We start from the raw sequence: 19938 nt of genomic DNA, 5'->3' as shown, positions 1-19938 counted from the left end.
GAAAAAAATTTAAATAGAAACAATGATTAAAATTTATCTATCGGGCTTACTTTTTTGGCAGGCACTGTTCTAAGCACCTCACTGTATTATCACATTTAAGGCTCACGCCCACTCTGTGAGACACGCATTGTTACTTTCCTCATTTATTCAGCTGGGAATGTGAGGCCCAGAGAGGTTAAGTAACTTGGCCCGACTCTGCACAGCTGGTTAAGTCAAAATATGTCCCTGCGCTGCTGGCAAGAAGCTGAAAGGACCGACCCAGCCACCCCCTCCACCCTGACCCTTGTCCTGGAGAGAAAAGAATGTGTGAGAACCCAGAGAGATCTCTTGAAGAGGAAAATGAATTTCTCCAGAGGAAATTCAAGTTTGTTGCAAAAGGAAATTTTAAAAAACTACAAAACAACCTGTCCGTTTGGTTCCTCAGCACTTCGTTCCTTCACTGACTGGCACCTTCTAAAACGTGTCCGCGGCACCAGCGCGGTGTCTCCCTCTCTTCCAGCGGGCCACGAAGAGCAGAATTCTCCTACCTCTGCTTCGTTTAAGGGGCAGGTCTCACTCCCATAAAACAGGAGCTTTCTACAGGTATATTAGTCCCTCTGGTGAATTTAGAGAAGTCCATCATTTAGTGATGACCTCGACAAAATAAGATGGGCTTTGACCGGGCGGAGAGAAGGAATTGAATATTTATTTCCCTATATTGGACTATTTTCTAATACTCATTTTTCCCCGACTCCAGAGGGAGTATAGTGCTGTGTTCTTTTTTTTTTTTTTTTTTTTTTTTTTTTTTGTATTTTTCTGAAGCTGGAAACGGGGAGAGACAGTCAGACAGACTCCCGCATGCGCCCGACCGGGATCCACCCGGCACGCCCACCAGGGGCAACGCTCTGCCCACCAGGGGGCGATACTCTGCCCCTCCAGGGCATCACTCTGTCGGGACCAGAGCCACTCTAGCGCCTGGGGCAGAGGCCAAGGAGCCATCCCCAACCATCTTTGGGCCCAGGCCATCTTTGCTCCAATGGAGCCTTGGCTGCGGGAGGGGAAGAGAGAGACAGAGAGGAAGGAGGGGGGAGGGGTGGAGAAGCAGATGGGCGCTTCTCCTATGTGCCCTGGCCGGGAATCGAACCCGGGACTTCCGCATGCCAGGCCGACGCTCTACCACTGAGCCAAACAAAATAGGGATAACAAAAAACCCCCTGTGCAAAAAGAGCATATCTATATCCATCAGCGAGAGAGGCAAACCAGAGAGGTGGGCAGCGCTACCTGGGTGGTAAAGCAGAGGTGGGGTGCGCCACGCCGGCCTGTGTTCTGCTCTCTAGGGTGGCTCTGGAAGGTCACGTTCATTGTCACTGAAAACGCCTGTAGGGAGCCATATGAAAAGTCATTGTCTATCCCCTTTTCTCCACCTGCTATTTTTAGCTCTTGCTAGGGAAATCAATTTGAGTGAACTGCAGAGGAAGGCTGAAAACGTGTTCTGGTTTCAAGTTGCGTACATCTGCTATATTTAGGTTTTTCCCAAATTCTTCTCCATCAAAACATGCCATAGTTTTCAGTTGGAAAACATACTGTTTTCTACAAATGGAAAATATATTTAATTCAGGCAAGTTATCAGGAAGAAAAATTTTGTATCTGAGGCTCACTGATTCAAAGGTAGAGAAAATTTTGTTCTGAAAATATACACGGGCACCTATATTTTGGGCGCATGGGGTGTAACTATTACAGAAGCCTCAATATATGTTAAGCAATAGCTATTTTCTGATCACAGATATGAATAGCGAACAAAACAGCCAGTTTCCAGTGTTTCAGTTAGGGCAGTCTCTTTGGGTCCTTCCTCAGCCCAGGGACAGAGATTTCTGATCCTGGAATACATGCTCATAATTTTCCATTTCCTTTCAAAGAATTTTCGCTGAAAAAAAAAAATTTAAAGGGGGTTTCTGTCTCAGCATATATTCCGCAATTATCTTCAATCACTATTGAGTAGAAATATAAAATGCTTTCATTTTTTTATTTCACAGGTGAAGCATGCACATTGTAGAAAAACAGGAAAGACACATGATCAAAATTCATGTGCGTTCGTGCGTCCCATAGCTGCTCCCTTAGCCAGACCCCGGAATCAGGAAAGATAGAGCAAGGTGAGGGAGGAAACCTCAGGACGCTGAGACCCAGACAAACAGCCTTTTCTTCTCCTCTGCTGGCCGCCTTCCCCTCACCTCATGTGAACGAGCCCCGCCTCACAGCCTCAAGAGACCCCTTGTCTCTGGTCAGCCTGGACTCCCCCTCCTCCCTCTATGGTTTCCTTAGTCTTCCTCACCCTCTCTTCCTTCTAGGGCGTCACATCTTTGTCGCAACCACTCGTTCCCGTCTTCAGTCAATCAGTTGTCCCCAGGAAGCACTTTCGATCTTAAATAACACAGGAGGGAATGGAGGCAAATGGCTTCCCTAATCCAGTTTCAAAAGGAAAGCCCCAGAAGATAAACAAACTTTCTCTCATTGAAATAGAGCACCACTTATAACAAAATCACAGAAGCATTCTCTCTCTCTCTCTCTCTCTCTCTTCCTCATCACCGCCCCCCCACATCCTACCAAGACCCCCTTCTGTTTTCCTATTTTGATCTGGGGCAGGGCTAACTAATGTTTTCTTATTATAGAAAAAAAATAGGTCACTAGTTCTATTTTCATACTAGACCCACTGAGACGGGGAAGTCGATGGCATGCAGCCCTCGTGTCCGTTCTGACCCATCCCAACCTTGTCCCCAGACGCCGGAGCCAGTGTGGCCATGCTCTGGCCTCCACAGAGCTCAGCTGGAGTCCTGGCTCTGCCACTTGTTTGTGGTGAGCTTGAGCAATTTACTTCACCCCTCCGGGTCTTTTATTCTTTTAAGGGTGATTATTTGACGACTTACAAGGTCATCTGGAAGATGGAAGGATTCATATATGTAAAAGCACTCAGTCGGGGGGCGGGCACAGGGATCCCGCATTCATGATGATGATCGTCCTGCCCTGAGCCGTGTGGTCTAGCAGGGCATCCGCAGAGAGACGGTCCTCTGCCATCATGGGAACTAAGGAATGTAAAGCACTCGGCATAGTGTCTACCAGCCGGAGAGAACGGCCTGCAGTGGTGGAGGCTGTCACTGAAACGGGCCTGTTCTTTGAACTCCCGGTGAATTATTTGGGTTGGTCTGTGCTGTTCTTTGTACTCTGGCACCGAGGCGCAGAGGGTGTTCTTTGACAGAAACATCCGCCGCACACAGAAAAGGGACAGAGTCGCTCTTCAGTGATTGATCCCTCCCTCGAGTCCACCTCGAACACTTTCCTCCAGGCCCTACCAAAATTAACTGTGAGCTCACAGACACACAAAGGGATCAGAGAGAAGGCCGTTTGCGAAGGACTGCCCTCCCCGGAACAGCACTTTCTCCCGGCAACGTTTCTTTGAATTCTAAACCCCTCTTCCCACTTCTACTTAGAAAAGAAGTGCTTCCTCTCCTCTCAGATTGGAGTTGTGAACAGGCAGCGACCAAATACCTGTGACTTTGAGTGTCCCCTTCAAAGTCCCCCTGCCCCTGGAATACTGCCTTGTTTTTTATTTTTCTGTGGCTGTCAGTGAAGCTCCAACAAGAACAGACACATTTCTCCTCCTTTAGGAAGATGGTGAAAACTCAGGAAGTGGGTTTGAACCCAGACTCTACTTTTGAGTGGCTAGGTGACCTTGAGAAACTTCCTGAAGAGTAAAATCAGATTGCTGTGAGCAGCAAATGATATAATCCATCCACATCCCTATGTCCAGTCGTGGACATAGTAAATGCCCAGGGTTTATTACCTATTTATTGTCACTTCGTTTCCAAACCCTATCCTCGTCTCTTATTAAAAATGGAAGTGCCCGCTGTAAGCCCTGAACTCGGTGATTCTCAGTGTGGAATTTGGGAACTGACTGTCCTACCCGCTGCGGTACATTAGCATCTTTGGGCATCGCCTGGTAATGCCTGTCCCCATCCCCAACACAGGCCCTGTGACCAAAACAATCCCCTTCACGTCTCCAGATACCAATGGGAGTGTTAGCGAACCACACTCACTATACTCTAGCGGTATTTATCAGGTGGTTCTCAAGTGTGACAGAAACATAGAGACAAGGACTGCCTATAAGGAGCCTGAGGTACCAGTGTGGAGCAGACAGAGAGGGGAAGAGAGGGTGACCGTGCAGAGTGCTGTCACCTGCTCCTCTCCCCCTTTCCTCACACACACACACACACATACACACACACATACACACACACACATACACACACACACACACACACACACATACACATACACACACGCACACACACACATACACACACACATACACACACATACACACATATACACACACATACACACACATACACACACATACACACACGCACACACGCACACATACACACACACATACACACACGCACACACACGCACACACATACACACACACATGCACGCACGCACACACGCACGCACATACACACACATACACACACATACACACACGCACACGCACGCACACACATACACACACATACACACACGCACGCACACATACACACACACATACACACACGCACACACATACACACACGCACGCACACACATACACACACACATACACACACGCACACACATACACACACGCACGCACACACACACACACGCACTTTCATTCCTTTCCTTCCCTTTGGAACAATAGGGGAAGACAATATCGCCAATAGATAACTTAAAAATACTGTTAAACGGCACAGCTGGCTGGCAGAGGGCGCAGCTCTGGAAAACCCTGTGTTGGGAAATGTTTTTCCTTATAACTCAGGCCTCTCGAGGAACATGCTCGGCCCCAAAGCAAACCGGCGGGATCCCTGCCTGGCTGGCGAGAGCGCTGGTTCAGAGACAGGGCAGCACACACCGGCCAATGCCCCGAATGCCGGCCGGGGTTAGCGGAGAAAGTACAAGTCACTCTCCCGCCCCCGCATCCCTGCTTCTGGCTTGTCACTCTCCTTGCCACCTCTCCCAGTTGTCTGAGAGCTGGGCCAGCGCCAGGTACCTCGTTGTCTCTACAGGTGACAAGGGGGCCGTCGGCTGGGCTCGGGCAGCCTGCGGGTCTTCCTCTCCCTGCCAATAGGATGAAGTCCTAACCCTCACACCTGCAAGGAGAGGGAATCTAAACGCGGACACCTTTGAAGCCCTTTCAGAATCATTCTGAACTCCTCCCTCAACCTGTGCCCGTCTCACCAGCCGGCAGTGTGCTCGGGACCCGCCGCGCATAGATCCTCCGTCTGACTCACTCTGTCCATCGGGACCGAGGCTCCCTACTTCCCCTTGAGAAATATCCCATTTACAGTAAAAACAGGGAGGGTAGAGAATTGCAGTGCCTTTTAAATATGACCAAGCCGGAATGATTTAATATTGGAATTTCCATTCTTCTTCATCAACCATAGAGCGCTCTTTTTTTTTTTTTTATAATTTTATTTTTTTATAGGGTGACATCAATAAATCAGGATACATATATTCAAAGATAACATGTCCAGGTTATCTTGTCATTCAATTATGTTGCATACCCATCACCCAAAGTCAGATTGTCCTCTGTCACCTTCTATCTAGTTTTCTTCGTGCCCCTCCCCCTCCCCCTTGCCCTCTCCCTCTCCCCCCCCCCCCCGTAACCACCACACTCTTATCAATGTCTATTAGTCTCACTTTTATGTCCCACCTACGTATGGAATAATGCAGTTCCTGTTTTTTTCTGATTTATTTATTTCACTTCGTATAATGTTATCAAGATCCCACCATTTTGCTGTAAATGATCCTATGTCATCATTTCTTATGGCTGAGTAGTATTCTATAGTGTATATAGAGCACTCTTAATCCAAACTGAGGCTGAGCGCTTAGCGCAGCCCAGCACGGTTCTGTGCGCGGGGGTCCCGTCGGAAATGCCCTTAGCCCTTGCCGGGCTAAGCCATCATCCGTTCTGAACATTCCCTATGGGCTGATAACACTCAGAGCTCGCTGAGGGTCGAATAAGTAAGACAGATGAGCTCAAGGCTGCCCTCTTTGTTTCTGCTGAAAGACTAAAGCTGGGAGTGTGGTTCAGCCGAGCACTAGCCAGGGCTTCCTGAGGCTGAAATCCAGAACCGCTCAACTTGACTCACCCTGTCACAGAGCTGGAAACTGTCACACTGTCCACCCCAGGGCACTGGCTTTTCTGCTGGGCTGAACGCAGAGCGGAGAGCAGAGAGGAGCAAGGCCCTTTGCAGGCGGGGAGGCTCAAAGAAACAGGTGGGAGGGGGCGAACTGAGCATTTCCAGCTCTTTTCTGCAAAGGTGCCCATCGGGTGTTGTTGCTCTTCCAGCGGAGAGCGGGAGAGAGGGGCTAGAGAGAGAGGGCTCTAGAGGTGGGCTAAGGAACTCCCTCTACATGCAGGGAGCCACCAGATCTCCAACAGAGGGCCACTCCCGCCTGGCGCTGGAGCAGGGAGAAACACTAGAGGCGATTCATTTCAACAGAATCCTAGGGACTTAGCTCGCTTCTGAACGAAGAGAACTGGTATGACCCATGACCTTTCAATCACTGCAGAATGAGTAGGACTTAAAACAACAACAGTCGTTTATTTCGCTCACAAATCCGCTCTTTGGGCAGGGCTCGGGGTGGGGCAGCTCATCTCTGCTCAGTGCATTGCTGCTGGGGCAGCTCGGCTGGGGACTGGACAATCAGCTTTCAAGATGGTCCGCTCACGTGGCTGGCAAGTGGGGGTGGCTGTTGGCTGAGAGCCAACTTCCTGAGTTTTCACCATCTTCCTAAAGGAGGAGAAATGTGTCTATTCTTGTTGGAGCTTCACTGACAGCCACAGAAAAACAAAAAAGAGGCAGTATTCCAGGGCAGGGGGACTTACTGGACACTCAAAGTCACAGGTATTTGGTCGCTGCCTGTTCACAACTCCAATCTGAGAGGAGAGGAAGCACTTCTTTTCTAAGTAGAAGTGGAAAGAGGGGTTTAGAATTCAAAGAAATGTAGCCGGGAGAAAGGGCTGTTCCGGGGAGGGCAGTCCTTTGCAAACGGCCTTCTCTCTGATCCCTTTGTGTGTCTGTGAGCTCACAGTTCACTTTGGTAGGTGTGGTAGGCTGTGGGTCAGGGACCCTGGTGCCTCTCCACGTGAGCCGCATCGTGGGCTGCCTGGGCTTCCTTTCAACATGGAGGCAGGTTCCGGGAGCGAGCAGCTGATGGAGCAAGGTGGAAGCTACTGCTACCCTGTGCCAATCAAGGCAGTCCTAAAGGCCTGCCCGGATCTGAGGGGAGGGGACACAGCAAACGGCTCTTCATGAAGGAGCAGCAAGGCTCTGGAAGAGGAATGTTAGGTAGGACATAGTATGACCATCTTTACAAAACACAAATAATCTGCTACAACCTATAGCTTTCCTGTTGAGAATTCACCTTTAATATGAAAGATAATAAAGGTAAAGCAAGGAAGAAAATTGGAGGGTCTTTTTCCAGAGTCCAAAGTTACCATCAAGTGCAGATGAACTCAGTCTACAGTTTATAGTCAGTGTCTTTTTATAACTTATTAAGTATTATCTTTTGAGGAGATTCATTGGCAAAGACCGTGCCTAGAAAAACAAGCAGTTGGCCAAACAAAAAGAGGCAAGGTAAACAAGGCTCCATTGGAGCAAAGTTGGCCTGGGCGCTGAGGATGGCTCTGTGGCCTCTGCCTCAGGTGCTAGAATGGCTCTGGTTGCAATAGAGCGACGCCCCGGATGGGCAGAGCATCGCCCCCCTGGTGGGCGTGCCGGGTGGATCTCGGTTGGGCACATGTGGGAGTCTGTCTGACTGCCTCCCCGTTTCCAACTTCAGAAAAATACAAAAAAAAAAAAAAAGAGGCAAGGTAAAAAAGGAATAAATACTCCTTCTTTAGCTAGAGAACCAGTGTTCACTGAAATATGAGTTGCCATGAAAATATGTTAAAAATAAGAGATAAAACTAGGCTTCCTCTCAGTAGAGGCTCTCTTAGAATATGAAAACCATGGGAATAATGGGAGTGTGAGCACATGCTTTGAAGCCAGACAGGGTTTGATCGAATTCGATTGAATCCTGGCTGTGCCACTTACTACCTGTGTGATCTCACTTCTCTCCTGTACGAACAAGACATTATAAAACCCACATTACAGAACTGATGTCATAATTAAATATCTAATGGACGTGAAGTACTTAGAGGTGTGTCTGGCACTTACTTGGCAAGTGCTCAGTAAATAGTTATGCTGAAGGCAGATGGTAAGTTTCTAGAGCCTAGCCCTGAGAGCCAACTGAACACGAGGGAAATACCTGGCCTTAAGTAGTGTTCGGCTCAGCTGGAAAGCTAGAACTTACACAAGTTCAACTATAAGAGAAGGTGTACGTGTGCGTGTGTACTGGACAGATATGTCATCAAAGGTCAAGCTTGATGCCTTCATAAATTAATAACGTATTTATTTATTGAGCACGTGCATGCACCCTAATCTGCAGCAATCACAAAAGAAGTTTAAGTCCTGGCTTCCGTGGTTTGAAATATAAAGCAACACCAGAGAAAATAATGAATAATACAAAAGGTGATCCAATCAAGCATCATGAATACATAGTTCATGCTCTCTCGGAAAAAGAAAATCAGAGATCTTATTAAAAAGATAACTTGGAAATAAGTAGGAAGAGAGAAGAAAAAGGAGAGAAGCTTACAGTGAGGAGAGAAGGGGACAGTGGTCAAGGGGAAAGCGATCATTCGATTTTGAGGATCAGAATTCATGGTGCCTACTGTTACATGAAGTTCTGCGGGTCATCATCTACCCCCTGAAGAGTGTCCAGCGGTGACTCCGCCAAGTAAAAGCTCTTCACAATCAATCAGCTGCTTCATACTTTAACTATTGTGTAGTGTAACTGGGTTAGTTCATCACATTGAAAACCAGGGCTCTAGCAGCTTGCTCAGTGGTAGAGTGTTGGCCCAGCTTATGGAAGTCCTGGGTTCATTTCCCCATCAGGGCACGCAGGAGGAGTAACCATCTGCTTCTTCACCTCTCCCCTCCCCCTTCTCTTCCCTCTCTCTCTCTCTTTCCCTCACGCAGCCATGGCTCAATTAGCTTAAGCGCATTGTCCCTGAGCACTGAGGATGGCTCCATGGAGCCTCTGTGTCAGGTGCTAAAAATAGCTCTGTTGTGAGCATGGCCCCAAATGGGCAGAGCATTGGCCCTAGATGCAGGTTTCTGGGTGAATCCTGGTCAGGGCGCATGTGGGAGTCTGACTCTCTGCCTCCCCTCCTCTCACTTGGAAAAGAAGAAGAAAAGAGAGAGAGAGAAATTATTTGAAGGGGGAGCACTGACCATAGTATCACCTTAAATAATCATACCATGCATCTCAGAAGGGCTGTATAAAGTATTGAGCACACAGTTCTTTATTTTGTTGTATCCCAAGGATGTAGTGGTTATTCACCTTTTAACTGATGAAGAAAACTGAGGCTTAGCAATGCTGTAGAATGCTCAGAGTCACACCACCAGAAAGTGGTAGTGAAGTTTCCAAATGTTTCTAGGAAGTTTCTTCTGGCAAGGAGGTTACTTCCTGGGGTGAGAAAAACAGCTAAGAGTTCTCTAGATGGGAGGAGGTGACCCCTATAGGTCATTACAAGCAGATGTACAGAGGGAGCACATGAGAAGTGTTTCAAAACAATATTCACCAGCCCAGGCCAGTTGGCAGAGCATCAACTTGGCATGTGGAAGTCCTGGGTTCGATTCCCGGTCAGGGTACACAGAAGAAGCTCCCAGCTGCATTTCCACCCTTCCCCCTCTCCTTTCTCTCTATCTCTCTCTTCCCCTCCTGCAGCCAAGGCTCCATTGCTAAGTTTTAGGAAGGAGCAAAAGTTGGCTAGGGCACTGAGGATGGCTCCATGGCCTCCACCTCAGATGCTAGAATGACTCCAATCACAACAGAACAGCTGCCCAGATGGGCCGAGCATCGCCCCCTGGTGGGCATGCTGGGTGGATCTCAGTTGGGTGCATGTAGGAGTCTGTCTGTCTGCCTCCCTGCTTCTCACTTCGGAAAAATACAAAAAAATTAAAAAAAAAACAATATTCACCGATGCTCGGTGATTTAACTACATTGGATGAAAGAAAGAGCGAATTCAAGGATGACCGCCTCTCAGGAATGCACCTAGGGGCTCTAAGAGAAACGGGTCGCTGGGATGTAAACTCAGACTGACGGGGAAATACTCCATGCTACTTTAGACTGTGGGTTTGGGAAAGCAGGGGACGCAGATGGGGATGTCAGTATGGCGAGATGCAGGTGTGGGATCAGGCCTGAGAATGTAGCTTCTCGCAGGGACAGGACGGGAGCTCAGGTTGCTGCAGAGAAAGACCCTGCAGAGGAGCAGAGCGGCCATGCTGAGGAGGAAAGCCAGCCTTCGCCTGCGCCTGCTGAGCTTTGCTGTATTCCGAAGGGCCCAGCACAGGGGTCCTGTCGATTCTGGGAAGAAGTCATAGAAGGACTTGTTCTGGGAGGCACCAGAGTTTTAGGAAGGTTTACTCTTTCCCTCCATCACATAAGTTTTCTTATTAGGAATCTGGACAGTCTCAACTCTGCTTTATTGCACATAAAGACTCTATTATCAGCCTACCCTTCAATTATTTGCATTATGCAGACTTTTACAAACCATACATATCCACACTGATAATTTCAGGAAGACTTTCAGAAGGGGCCCACTCAGGGCCCAGGCACCAAAGATGGCATGATGGAGAACTTCCTGAGGCACTTGAGCCAATAATCACCGGCGCATTTCTCTGTGATTGTGCCAGAACACTTCACCACGTGCCCCAGCTCCTCATCTGCACAGTGACTCAACCTCCTCCCTCCCGAGGACAGGAAGCAGCCCGGGGCACCTCCGCTTCCCGCAGACGTGCAGGGACAAGGACGGTGCCTGCAGCCGGTCTCCATCCACTCAGGAAAAGAGGAGACGGAATGTTGGCATCTATTAAGAGCAGTGGCCAAGCCGACATCAATTCCGAAGGCCAGGATGAGAATTTAACTTTTGGTCCGTGCTAGAGGCTTTTTTGCATTTGTGTGCTGGGAATTTGTTTCATGGGAGGGAGTAGCTGGAAAACTACCCCGACTGATGCATTTTCTGGGGGCTTTAGATCCTGGCCTCCTCTCTGCTCACCAGGGAAAAGACAGTTTGAATACAGACAGGAGGAGCGAGAGTGTGATGGGCGGAACTCTGCTTGTCCTTCACAAGGAAAGCTGCTCTGCGTGGCCCTGCCCACGGCTCTGGGACAGGACCTGCCCCGCCTTGTGAAGGCAAGGCCCCGTGGGCGTCTGTCCCCTACTGAGCCCAACTGGTCCCCGTGCCAGGTGACAGCCTTGACGTCAGTGCTCATGGTTCAGGAGTAAGCTGAATCCCAAAGGGAAAGAGAGGCCAGAGAGAGAGAGAGAGAGAGAGAGAGAGAGAAAGATTTAATCCAGCGAGACCAAAGCTATTCCTTTTTATTTTGTGGGTTCTCAGCAACTGCTGAGCTTTGCTGAATTTTGATAGTAAGAAAGTTTCCAAATTTAGAACAGTGAAATGTCAGAGTTAATGGGATCACAGCAGTAAAATATCCCTACTTTCAAGCAATCTGACTTTGGTAACTCGACCTGCGTGGCACCCTGCCCACGGTGTGCCCCACAGGACGCTCGCCCCTCCGCCATGCTGCATGAGCCCCCAGGACCCCTAGACCGAGAGGGAGGCATCCACTTTTGATGAGTAAGCACATTGCAGCTAGAAGGGTCCTTAAGGGGGTTCTTTCTCCAAGCCAGGGCAAACACATGGTTTGATCAAAAGGCTAGCTTCGTAATATATATTTCACTGCTATTTTTTTTAAAGCTACCTTCCTGCCAACATATGAGGAAAGGGGAAGGGTGTCTGGTCAGCCCCCTAGCCAGGGTCCCTGTGTCACATCCTCACCCCCAGGTCCCACAATCTCCATGCTTGCTCTGGTGTGGCACACTGTTTTCTGTCATCCCCACCTCAGAAGACAGGGGACCACTGCTCCCTTCTTCCTGACATCACAACCAGCAGAGCCATAAGCGGCACTTTGGTGGCCACTTGAGTTTCCTCAAAGGGCACTCACTTCTCCAAACCTGCAAACTTCCAAGACATCCTACCCACAAAAACACGGGCCTCCTCATTTGGTTACTCAGACGTCATTTTTTGTTTGCGGGCGTCTCTCATTCCGAGTGACACAGTGTTCTGAAGGGAGGAGAAAATTTGGGACACCCTGGATACAACGAACTGTGACTGTTTGCCGTGGAACTTTGCGGGTCTCTGGGGTTCTCCCAGAGACCAAGGAGAGGATGCCGAAGGTTTATCAGCGCCAAGGGCCAGCAGCGGCTGCACGGTGGCGGCACCCCGGCTCCTTGTCATGCATCCTCAGGGCCCCTGCTGCACTGCCCTCTCCCTGCACTGTTATCACTCTCCAGTGAAAAGTCACGAGGCCTGATGGCGGAAGGGAGGGGGCACGGGACGTGCATGCCAGCCTCGCTGGACCACAGTGTCCCGCCTGTCACTCAAAGCCCTGCAGCCGTGGAGCACCCATGCAGATGTCACTCAGTCAGAATCTGCAGGGCTGTGTCCTCATACCAGAAACCCCTGTTTTTGAACAAGTACCCGCCATTTGACAGCCACTGCTCAACGGTGCCACCCACCCGCTCTGCCCATCCCTGGCCCGGGGTCTTAGATGTACCTCTTGGATAAAGACAGTTCGTGTCGGTTTCTCTCCTTGGCAATGTCTAAAATGGTTCTTCTATCTTGGGGGGGGGGTTGTTTTGTTTTGTGATAGAGATAGAGAGGAACAGATAAGGACAGACAAACAGGAAGGGAGAGAGATGAGAAACATCAATTCTTCCTTGCAGCACCTTAGTTGTTCATTGATTGCTTTTTCATATGTGCCTTGACTGGGGAGGGGGGGGGCTTCAGCAGACCAGGTAACCCCTTGCTCGAGCCAGCGGCCATGGGCTCAAGCTGGTGAGCTTTGTTCAAACCAGATGAGCCCGTGCTCAAGCCGGCGACCTCGGGGCTTCAAACCTGGGTCCTCTGCGTCCCAGTCTGGCGCTCTATACACTGCACCTCTGCCTGGTCAGGCTGAACCTTGGGGTTTTGATGAAAATGACAGACTTTAAGAGACCAGAACAGACATATTTAAAGGAGCCCCAAGCAGCATCTGTGTGTGTGCACCAATACTGCGCGTACGTGTAACCTAGTAGCTTAGAGCGAGGGCAGGCCACGCCCTTAGGCTTGTGCTGACTCTCGTTTCTGGGGACCAGGAGGGGACAAGCAAGTGTAGGACAGGCCACTCAGTCAAGAGTCTCCTTCCCAGTTCTGCTCCGGGCGTCTGTGTCGCTGTCCCCTCCTGGTTCTGAACTGGCCCACATCAGCTCGTTCATGGCAGAGATTTAACACTTGCTGACACAGCTCCTCCTCTGTACAACTTCACCAGATCTACACTTTAAATTACAGAGTCTTCGTGAGCTAAGTTTCCGGGCTCTGGTTGGTTCTAGCCTTCTTTGCTGCTGCCAGCACCTGGGGGAATTCCGGAGGCATAATGCTCCCTTTTTTTGGTGAAACATTGGTTGCCCTTGCCCAGAAAAGCCTGTGCTCTGTGCACCAGGATGCCGAGGGGTCCAACAAAGATGTCCCTGACTCTTCACACACTCAGCAGGGGATGCCTGCATCACTTTGCTAGGGCTTCTGTGACAAAGTGCCACAGATTGTGGGTCTTAAACAGCCAAAATTGATCAACTCAAGTCCTGTAGGTTAGAAGTCCAACGTCTGGGTGTTGACAGGCTGTGTCACCTCTGAAGATGCTGGGGTAGGACCTGTCCAGGCCACGCCTCTGGCTGTTGGCAGCTCCGTAGCTTGTGGTGACATGATTCTAGTCTTCGTGTGGTGTTCCCCCTGCCTGAGCACCTGCGTTCTGTTTCCCCCTTTTCACAGGGTCTCCAGTCATTCTGAAGTAGGGCCCACCCTAATTTTACTCATGTTGACTTACTCATCTGCAAAGATCTTACATCCAAATAAGATCATATTCACAGGTCCTAAGAATTAAGACTTCAACATATTTGGGAGTGTGTGTGTGTGTGTGTGTGTGCATAATTCAACCCATAACAGTGGCTGTAGCTGACTCTGAATGTTTAAATCCTTCCCAGCAACACTTAGGAGAGCTTTGAAACTTATTGTATGATTGGTTCTCCTCATTCCTTAAAGTCAGCCCCCAAGATTTAACACTGACCCTTGCAGGAGTTTGCTCTTTTCCCCAAGATGTATATACAGTAGCCCATAAATGGTGCCCTAGACTCAGAGTGACAGTATGTGCTCTAGCCGCCTGGAAGGGGTTCTTTCTACTCCACACAGAGGATGACAGGTAAGGTTTCTGGATAGGGTGGTGTCCAGCTTTGTTCCTGGAGGAAGGAGAGGACGTAGGGGCTCTCAGGGAGAGGTACAGCTATGCCAAATCAAAGTCCTTGGTTTGGTGGGTATAAAATGTGGCTGTCATGATTAGGGACCAACAGATAAATCAGTTTGACCAAAGCAAATAGGGAATCAATGGAAGTACCATTGGCAGAGATTAATGAGATTGTACAGTCTTCTGTCCTAGTCTGAAAATTTTGGACTTGATCTTAGTGAGACCTGGAGAGCCACTGAACAGGAGGAAGGCTGGGAGACCTTGCTTAATACATTTTCCTGTTGATTCATGAAGACTGGGAAGTCAAGGGTGGAGGACAAGAGAAGATTAAGATGAGTACGTCCATGGTTGAGAAGATACGACGGCAGACTGAGGATGCCCCTCCCCCTGCCCCACCACGGAGGTGGGGGGGTCTTCTTATCTTTCAGACCCCGGGCCAGCTGCCACCTCCACTAGGAAGCCTTTTGGAGTTACTTGCTTTTTACAATTTGGTACCATAATCCTTGATGTATATTGTCACCCAGCGCTTACCATGAAATATTGTGACAGTCTTGTTTTCAAATGCCACGTCTGGCCTGTGCTTTTGTGAAAGGCACAGCTTTTTTTTTATTATTGTGCTTTGTAGCCTTTATGACTAGCCATGTGCCAGACCACAGGAGATGCTCAATCCATACCTCCTGAAGTGAAAGACAGACAGGAAGCCAGCTGGCAAACAGCACTTTGGTCATAAGATGAGCAGGCTGAGAATGGTAGGCTTTTAGGACTAACAAGGACATTGAGCGTCACCTGAGTTACCCAGTAACTGCTGCAAATCCCGAACAAGCCATGGCCCTTCCTTCTTCCATCCTGGGGCAGCTGTTGCTATAAGACATGTCCAGTAGGAGAACTTAGTCCAAAAGGTTGAAGAAGGGAAGTGATTGGCTCAGGGTTACTTAGCAGTTAGCAGCAATGCTGGGAAATTGAAGAGAAGCCAACGATTGGCTGCCCAACCCAGCCAGCCCTCGCCACAGTCCCGTGGCGTGGAGGGATTGCCATTCTGACCTTTACAGTTGAGGACTTGAGGCTAAGAGAGGGTCGATGGCCTGTTCAGTGTCGCACAATGGATAGGAGTAATGCAATGACAGATAAATCTCATTCCATCTTCCAATGGCCCGAGCTATCCCTGGGTCAGATCCCGGGGCTCCTGAGACTGCAAATTCCTCCTCTCACTTCCTCCGCCAGCCTCGCCCAAGAATCTGTTTCTCACCCCCCACTTTTCTTACTTTTCAGGAGAAAAGTATGAGCTCCACGCAGGGACTGAGTCCACCCCCAGTGTCGTCGTGCACGTGTGTGACAGTGACATAGAGGAAGAAGAGGATCCAAAGAACTCCCCGAAGCCCAAAATCATCCAGACCCGGCGTCCCGGCCTGCCGCCCTCCGTGTCCAACTGAGCTCGCTGCCCCGCCTCGGGGATCACACCTGTCTCCTCTTTATCATGCTTTTTTTTTCCCTCCTGGTTGTTTGTTGAAAAAAAAATAATTGCCTTTAAATCACTGGGTGTTTGGTTGTTTGAGATTCCTTCCTTGTAATCAAGCCTCTCAGACAAAAGGGCTAGGAAAGGTGATATGTTTCCTGATCATATCATACCCATCGAGTATAATTAATCATTTAGAAGGTTCTAGGAAGAAAAAAAAAAAGGTAGTATTTTCTTATTAAACAATCAGCACAGCCTATATCTTCATTCTGTCATGGTGATCCAAGCCAGAGACATCAGTAACAAAGAGCCCCCGTGTTGTTTGTGAGCTGTTTCCGCCCCAGTCCTGGTGTGTGAGTGCTGTTTATTCCCGGCCACTTCAGTAGGACCATAAGTAAACTTGACCTTGACTGCATGAGATATCCCTACCTGGTCTCACTCAGTCCTCTGCATCCCGACATTCCCAGGACATGCATGATCACCAGCATTTATTTTCATGATTTGAGGATCTACTCTTAACTCGGATTGTCAGCATCCAGCCATGTCCTATCTAGATTAGGAAGATTATCAGCATCGTCCAGCTCAACCAGTCAGTGTATTCACTGTTTTGAATCAGTACTTCATAGCTCTGTTAAAATTCTTGGAGGCAAAACTGAGCTTGGCCCCAAAGATATTCCTCGGTAGATTTTTGAACACCATTTCCATGTAGAACTTTCCCAGCCTCGTTGGGGAGGCTTGTCCGGGGTGATAGAGACCGATTTCAGACAAACCTATTTATTACAAAGGTTTCATGGTGTCTGAACGATTGTTGTTGTTTTTTTTTCTCTCTTTGTATATTTGTACAAATGTTTCAGCTGTGCTTTTAAAATCTGGATGTTTTTTATTTAGTGACTGTTCAGCCATTTGCTGCTTCAACACATGATATGTGCATTGCTTATGAATGCATTCAGATACTAATACAGATAATCAGATAATATTATACTCTGTCATGGATATTGCTGAATTTGAAAAGGCTCAAATCTTCTCATCCCAATATAGAAATGACTAGCCAACATCTTTGCTATCAAAACCACTTATTTTTAAATAAAGCGAAGATGCTAATGTCAGTTGTAGACAATTTGGATGAAGCTAACGCTCCCGAATGTAGCAGCCACTGAGCATATTAAAAGGTGAAGGATGGTAGATGTATGCCAATCCTACTCACGCAATTCCCATCTTGCTCAAAAACTTAACTTGCTTTCGTTCCATGTGATTTTTCTATCTCTCTAACCCAAAGTGCATTACAGAAGATACAGCTATAGAACCATTACCTTCCGCTCTGTGTGCCAGGCCTCAACTACTCCCATACGTTAACGAATTACTTTAGATGCACATGCCAATTTCGACGGAGTGGGAGATCATTTCATTGCCCAAGCCTCAGAAAAACACACAAGAACAAGAACACAGCCAACTGGTAAAAGGATTGTCGTGGTTTTTTGACTAAGGTGTATGTTAGTTTTATCAGAAACTTAAAACATAGACTGATCACTCAGAAATTCAAGTCCGTTCTACTGTGAATATAGCAATATAGTACTGGACACGGTACAGGTGAAACTGAGAGCAGCATTGCCTATAAAGTCCATTGTTTCCATAAGAGAAGTGAAGGCTCCTCTTAAAAATAAAATCTGAGGAGTGCATAATAAGCAAATGCTTTGACTTTCCTTTGCTGTGGAGATTTTTGGTGTTTCATTGACAAATGCGAGAATAGACTTACTAGTGGAGAAATGTCGCCCTCTAGTGGAAGAAATATTGCCCTTGGCTATTGAGACGAACAGAGAAGAGCAGCCTGCCAGCCATTTTGTGTTGAGTCTTCTCAATCTGCAAGTGGTTTGGCTTTTGAAGCGACTCAGGATTTTCAGAATGCAGGTTCTAAAGAGATATGGATAGGAGGAAATAGTTGTACGTGATCCTGAATGTTTAAAAAGCAGATACATCAGACATTTCCAACCAAATGTGGTACAAATTGAAATGACCGTTCTGGGTAGTCATAAAAGTAACAACTCAGTGGTGTGTATGACCTAAACGGTTAGTCGTGGCAAACTTTGTTGCAAAGTGTCAATGTTAATCTGTCCCAGGTCAAGTGATTCTTTCAGTAGATTGGGTTTCGGAGGGGGGCGGAGAGAGGAACGTTTCCCAGGAGGGCGGGAGGAATTAGGAGGACATCTTTGCAGTGCCTGGTGGAAGCTCCCAGCACTGTGGAAGTCAGAACTGCCTCAGCGTTTCCATGCCGCACATATGCAAGCCTCTTTAGCACTCTTTTAAGTTTGAAAAGTTTCAATGTGGAGGGGAACGGGGAGATTTCCACCAACTGAATCATTTGTGCACGTGTATAGCTCAAAGAGCTTAGACTTCAAATATACTTGGTGAATGACTCCTTGTCCTTGTGTAATTTCTGTGTTCTCTTGTGTGAGCTGAGTTGTTGAGTGGTGACTGTGGAGGAGTGCAACTCAGCCTCCAGCCTTTCTAAGAAGTTACCAGGAAATGAGATGAGCTCGTCTGGTGTGTATAGAAGGTGGAGCTGGTTGCCCGCCATCTTGTGAGGGAGGGGGGATTTGATCAGGGCCTGGAGGGATGGTTGAGGGGAAGTGGGAGAGCCCCCATTTTTATTGTCATTATTCCACCTTCTTGATCCTAAAAGTCATTTCAAGTATACTAAGACCCTCTTTGAACATCTGCCCAAATCTGTTCTTTCATTTAAAACACTTTTTGTTTAAAATAAGAGACCCAAAGTAGGCAAACATTTGTCACATAGAACACAAAAAGCATTATCATTTAAAAAAATAATAATGGGCCTGACCAGGCGGGGCACAGTGGATAGAGCATCGAATCTGAGATGCGGAGGACCCAGATTCAAAACCTAGAAGTTGCTGGCTTGAGCATGGGCTCATCTGGCTTGACCTGGTGCTCACCAACTTGAATGCAGGGTCGCTGGCTTGAGCATGGGATCAAAGACATTACCTCAGGGTCGCTGGCTTGAGCCCAAGGTTGCTGGCTTGAGCCCAAGGTCACTGGCTTGAGCAAGGGGTCACTCGCTTTGCTGTAGCCACCCAGTCAAGGCACATATGAGAAAGCAATCCATGAACAACTAAGGAGACTAAGGAGCTGCAACAAAGAATTGATGCTTCTCATCTCTCTCCCTTCCAGCCTGTCTGTCCCTATCTGTCCCTCTCTGTGACTCTCTCTGTCTCTAGCACACAAATAATAATAATAATAATAACAATAATAATAATGGGTGCATTGCATTCCATTAAAATTAAGAGCATCTGTTCATCAAGTTTCACCATTATGAGAGCCAAAAGGAAAGCCACAGACTGGGAGAAGGTATTTGCAATACAATAGAGTTGTTAAATAACTCATTCCCAAAATCAATTTTTAAAATAATCCTACAAATCAATAAGAAAAAGGCAGGCAATTCAGATTTTAAAAATCGTCAAAATACTTAAATAGGCACTTCACATATAACTGGCAATTGATGCATAGACAGTCATACCTGAAATGCTCAGATGGCCCATAAACATTAGCATGTTCAACAGCATTTCTCATCGGAGAAAGGCAAATCAAAATCTCAAACAGATACATCACACACCTATCTGAATGGCAAAAACTGAGTGTCCAGAAACAAAGTACTAGTGAGGAAATGGAGCAAGGTGCAGCATAGGCTGGTACCACCTCTTCGGAACCAGTAGGGTTTCTACTATGGCTAAGCGTATACCTGTCTGGGAGCCACTGCACTTCAGGCCATACACCCAGCAGCTACGAGATCTCACATCCAGCAGGGTCCTTGTCCAATGATATCCCCAGCAGCATTGCTTATAATAGCCATCAGCTGGATACAGCCCACATGTCCTTCCACTGCAGGGTGGGTAAATAAGCAGCGGTATATTCACACAGAAGAATATGACAGAGCAATAAAAAACACAAATTCCTGGGACATAGAATAACATGGATGGATCTCAAAAATCATCCTTTTGAGCAAAAAAGAGATAG

General features: G+C 47.9%; 1 protein-coding gene across 3 annotated transcripts in view; it reads left to right on the top strand.

Moving 5' to 3' along the window:
* Nucleotides 1-18323, top strand: part of RCAN2 (regulator of calcineurin 2) — a 259366-nt gene extending 241043 nt beyond the window's left edge. For all 3 annotated transcript variants that reach the window (XM_066251871.1, XM_066251861.1, XM_066251881.1), the window contains one exon: nt 15729-18323. In XM_066251871.1, coding sequence (XP_066107968.1) covers nt 15729-15889 — 161 coding nt within the window. In that variant the 3' untranslated portion in view covers nt 15890-18323. The remainder of the gene's footprint in view (nt 1-15728) is intronic.
* The last annotated feature ends 1615 nt before the right edge of the window (nt 18324-19938 follow it).

Source organism: Saccopteryx bilineata, chromosome 1, assembly GCF_036850765.1.
Source record: "Saccopteryx bilineata isolate mSacBil1 chromosome 1, mSacBil1_pri_phased_curated, whole genome shotgun sequence".
Lineage (NCBI taxonomy): Eukaryota > Metazoa > Chordata > Mammalia > Chiroptera > Emballonuridae > Saccopteryx > Saccopteryx bilineata.
Note: the sequence above shows the minus strand (reverse complement) of the source record. Positions and strands in the feature narration are given on the sequence as shown.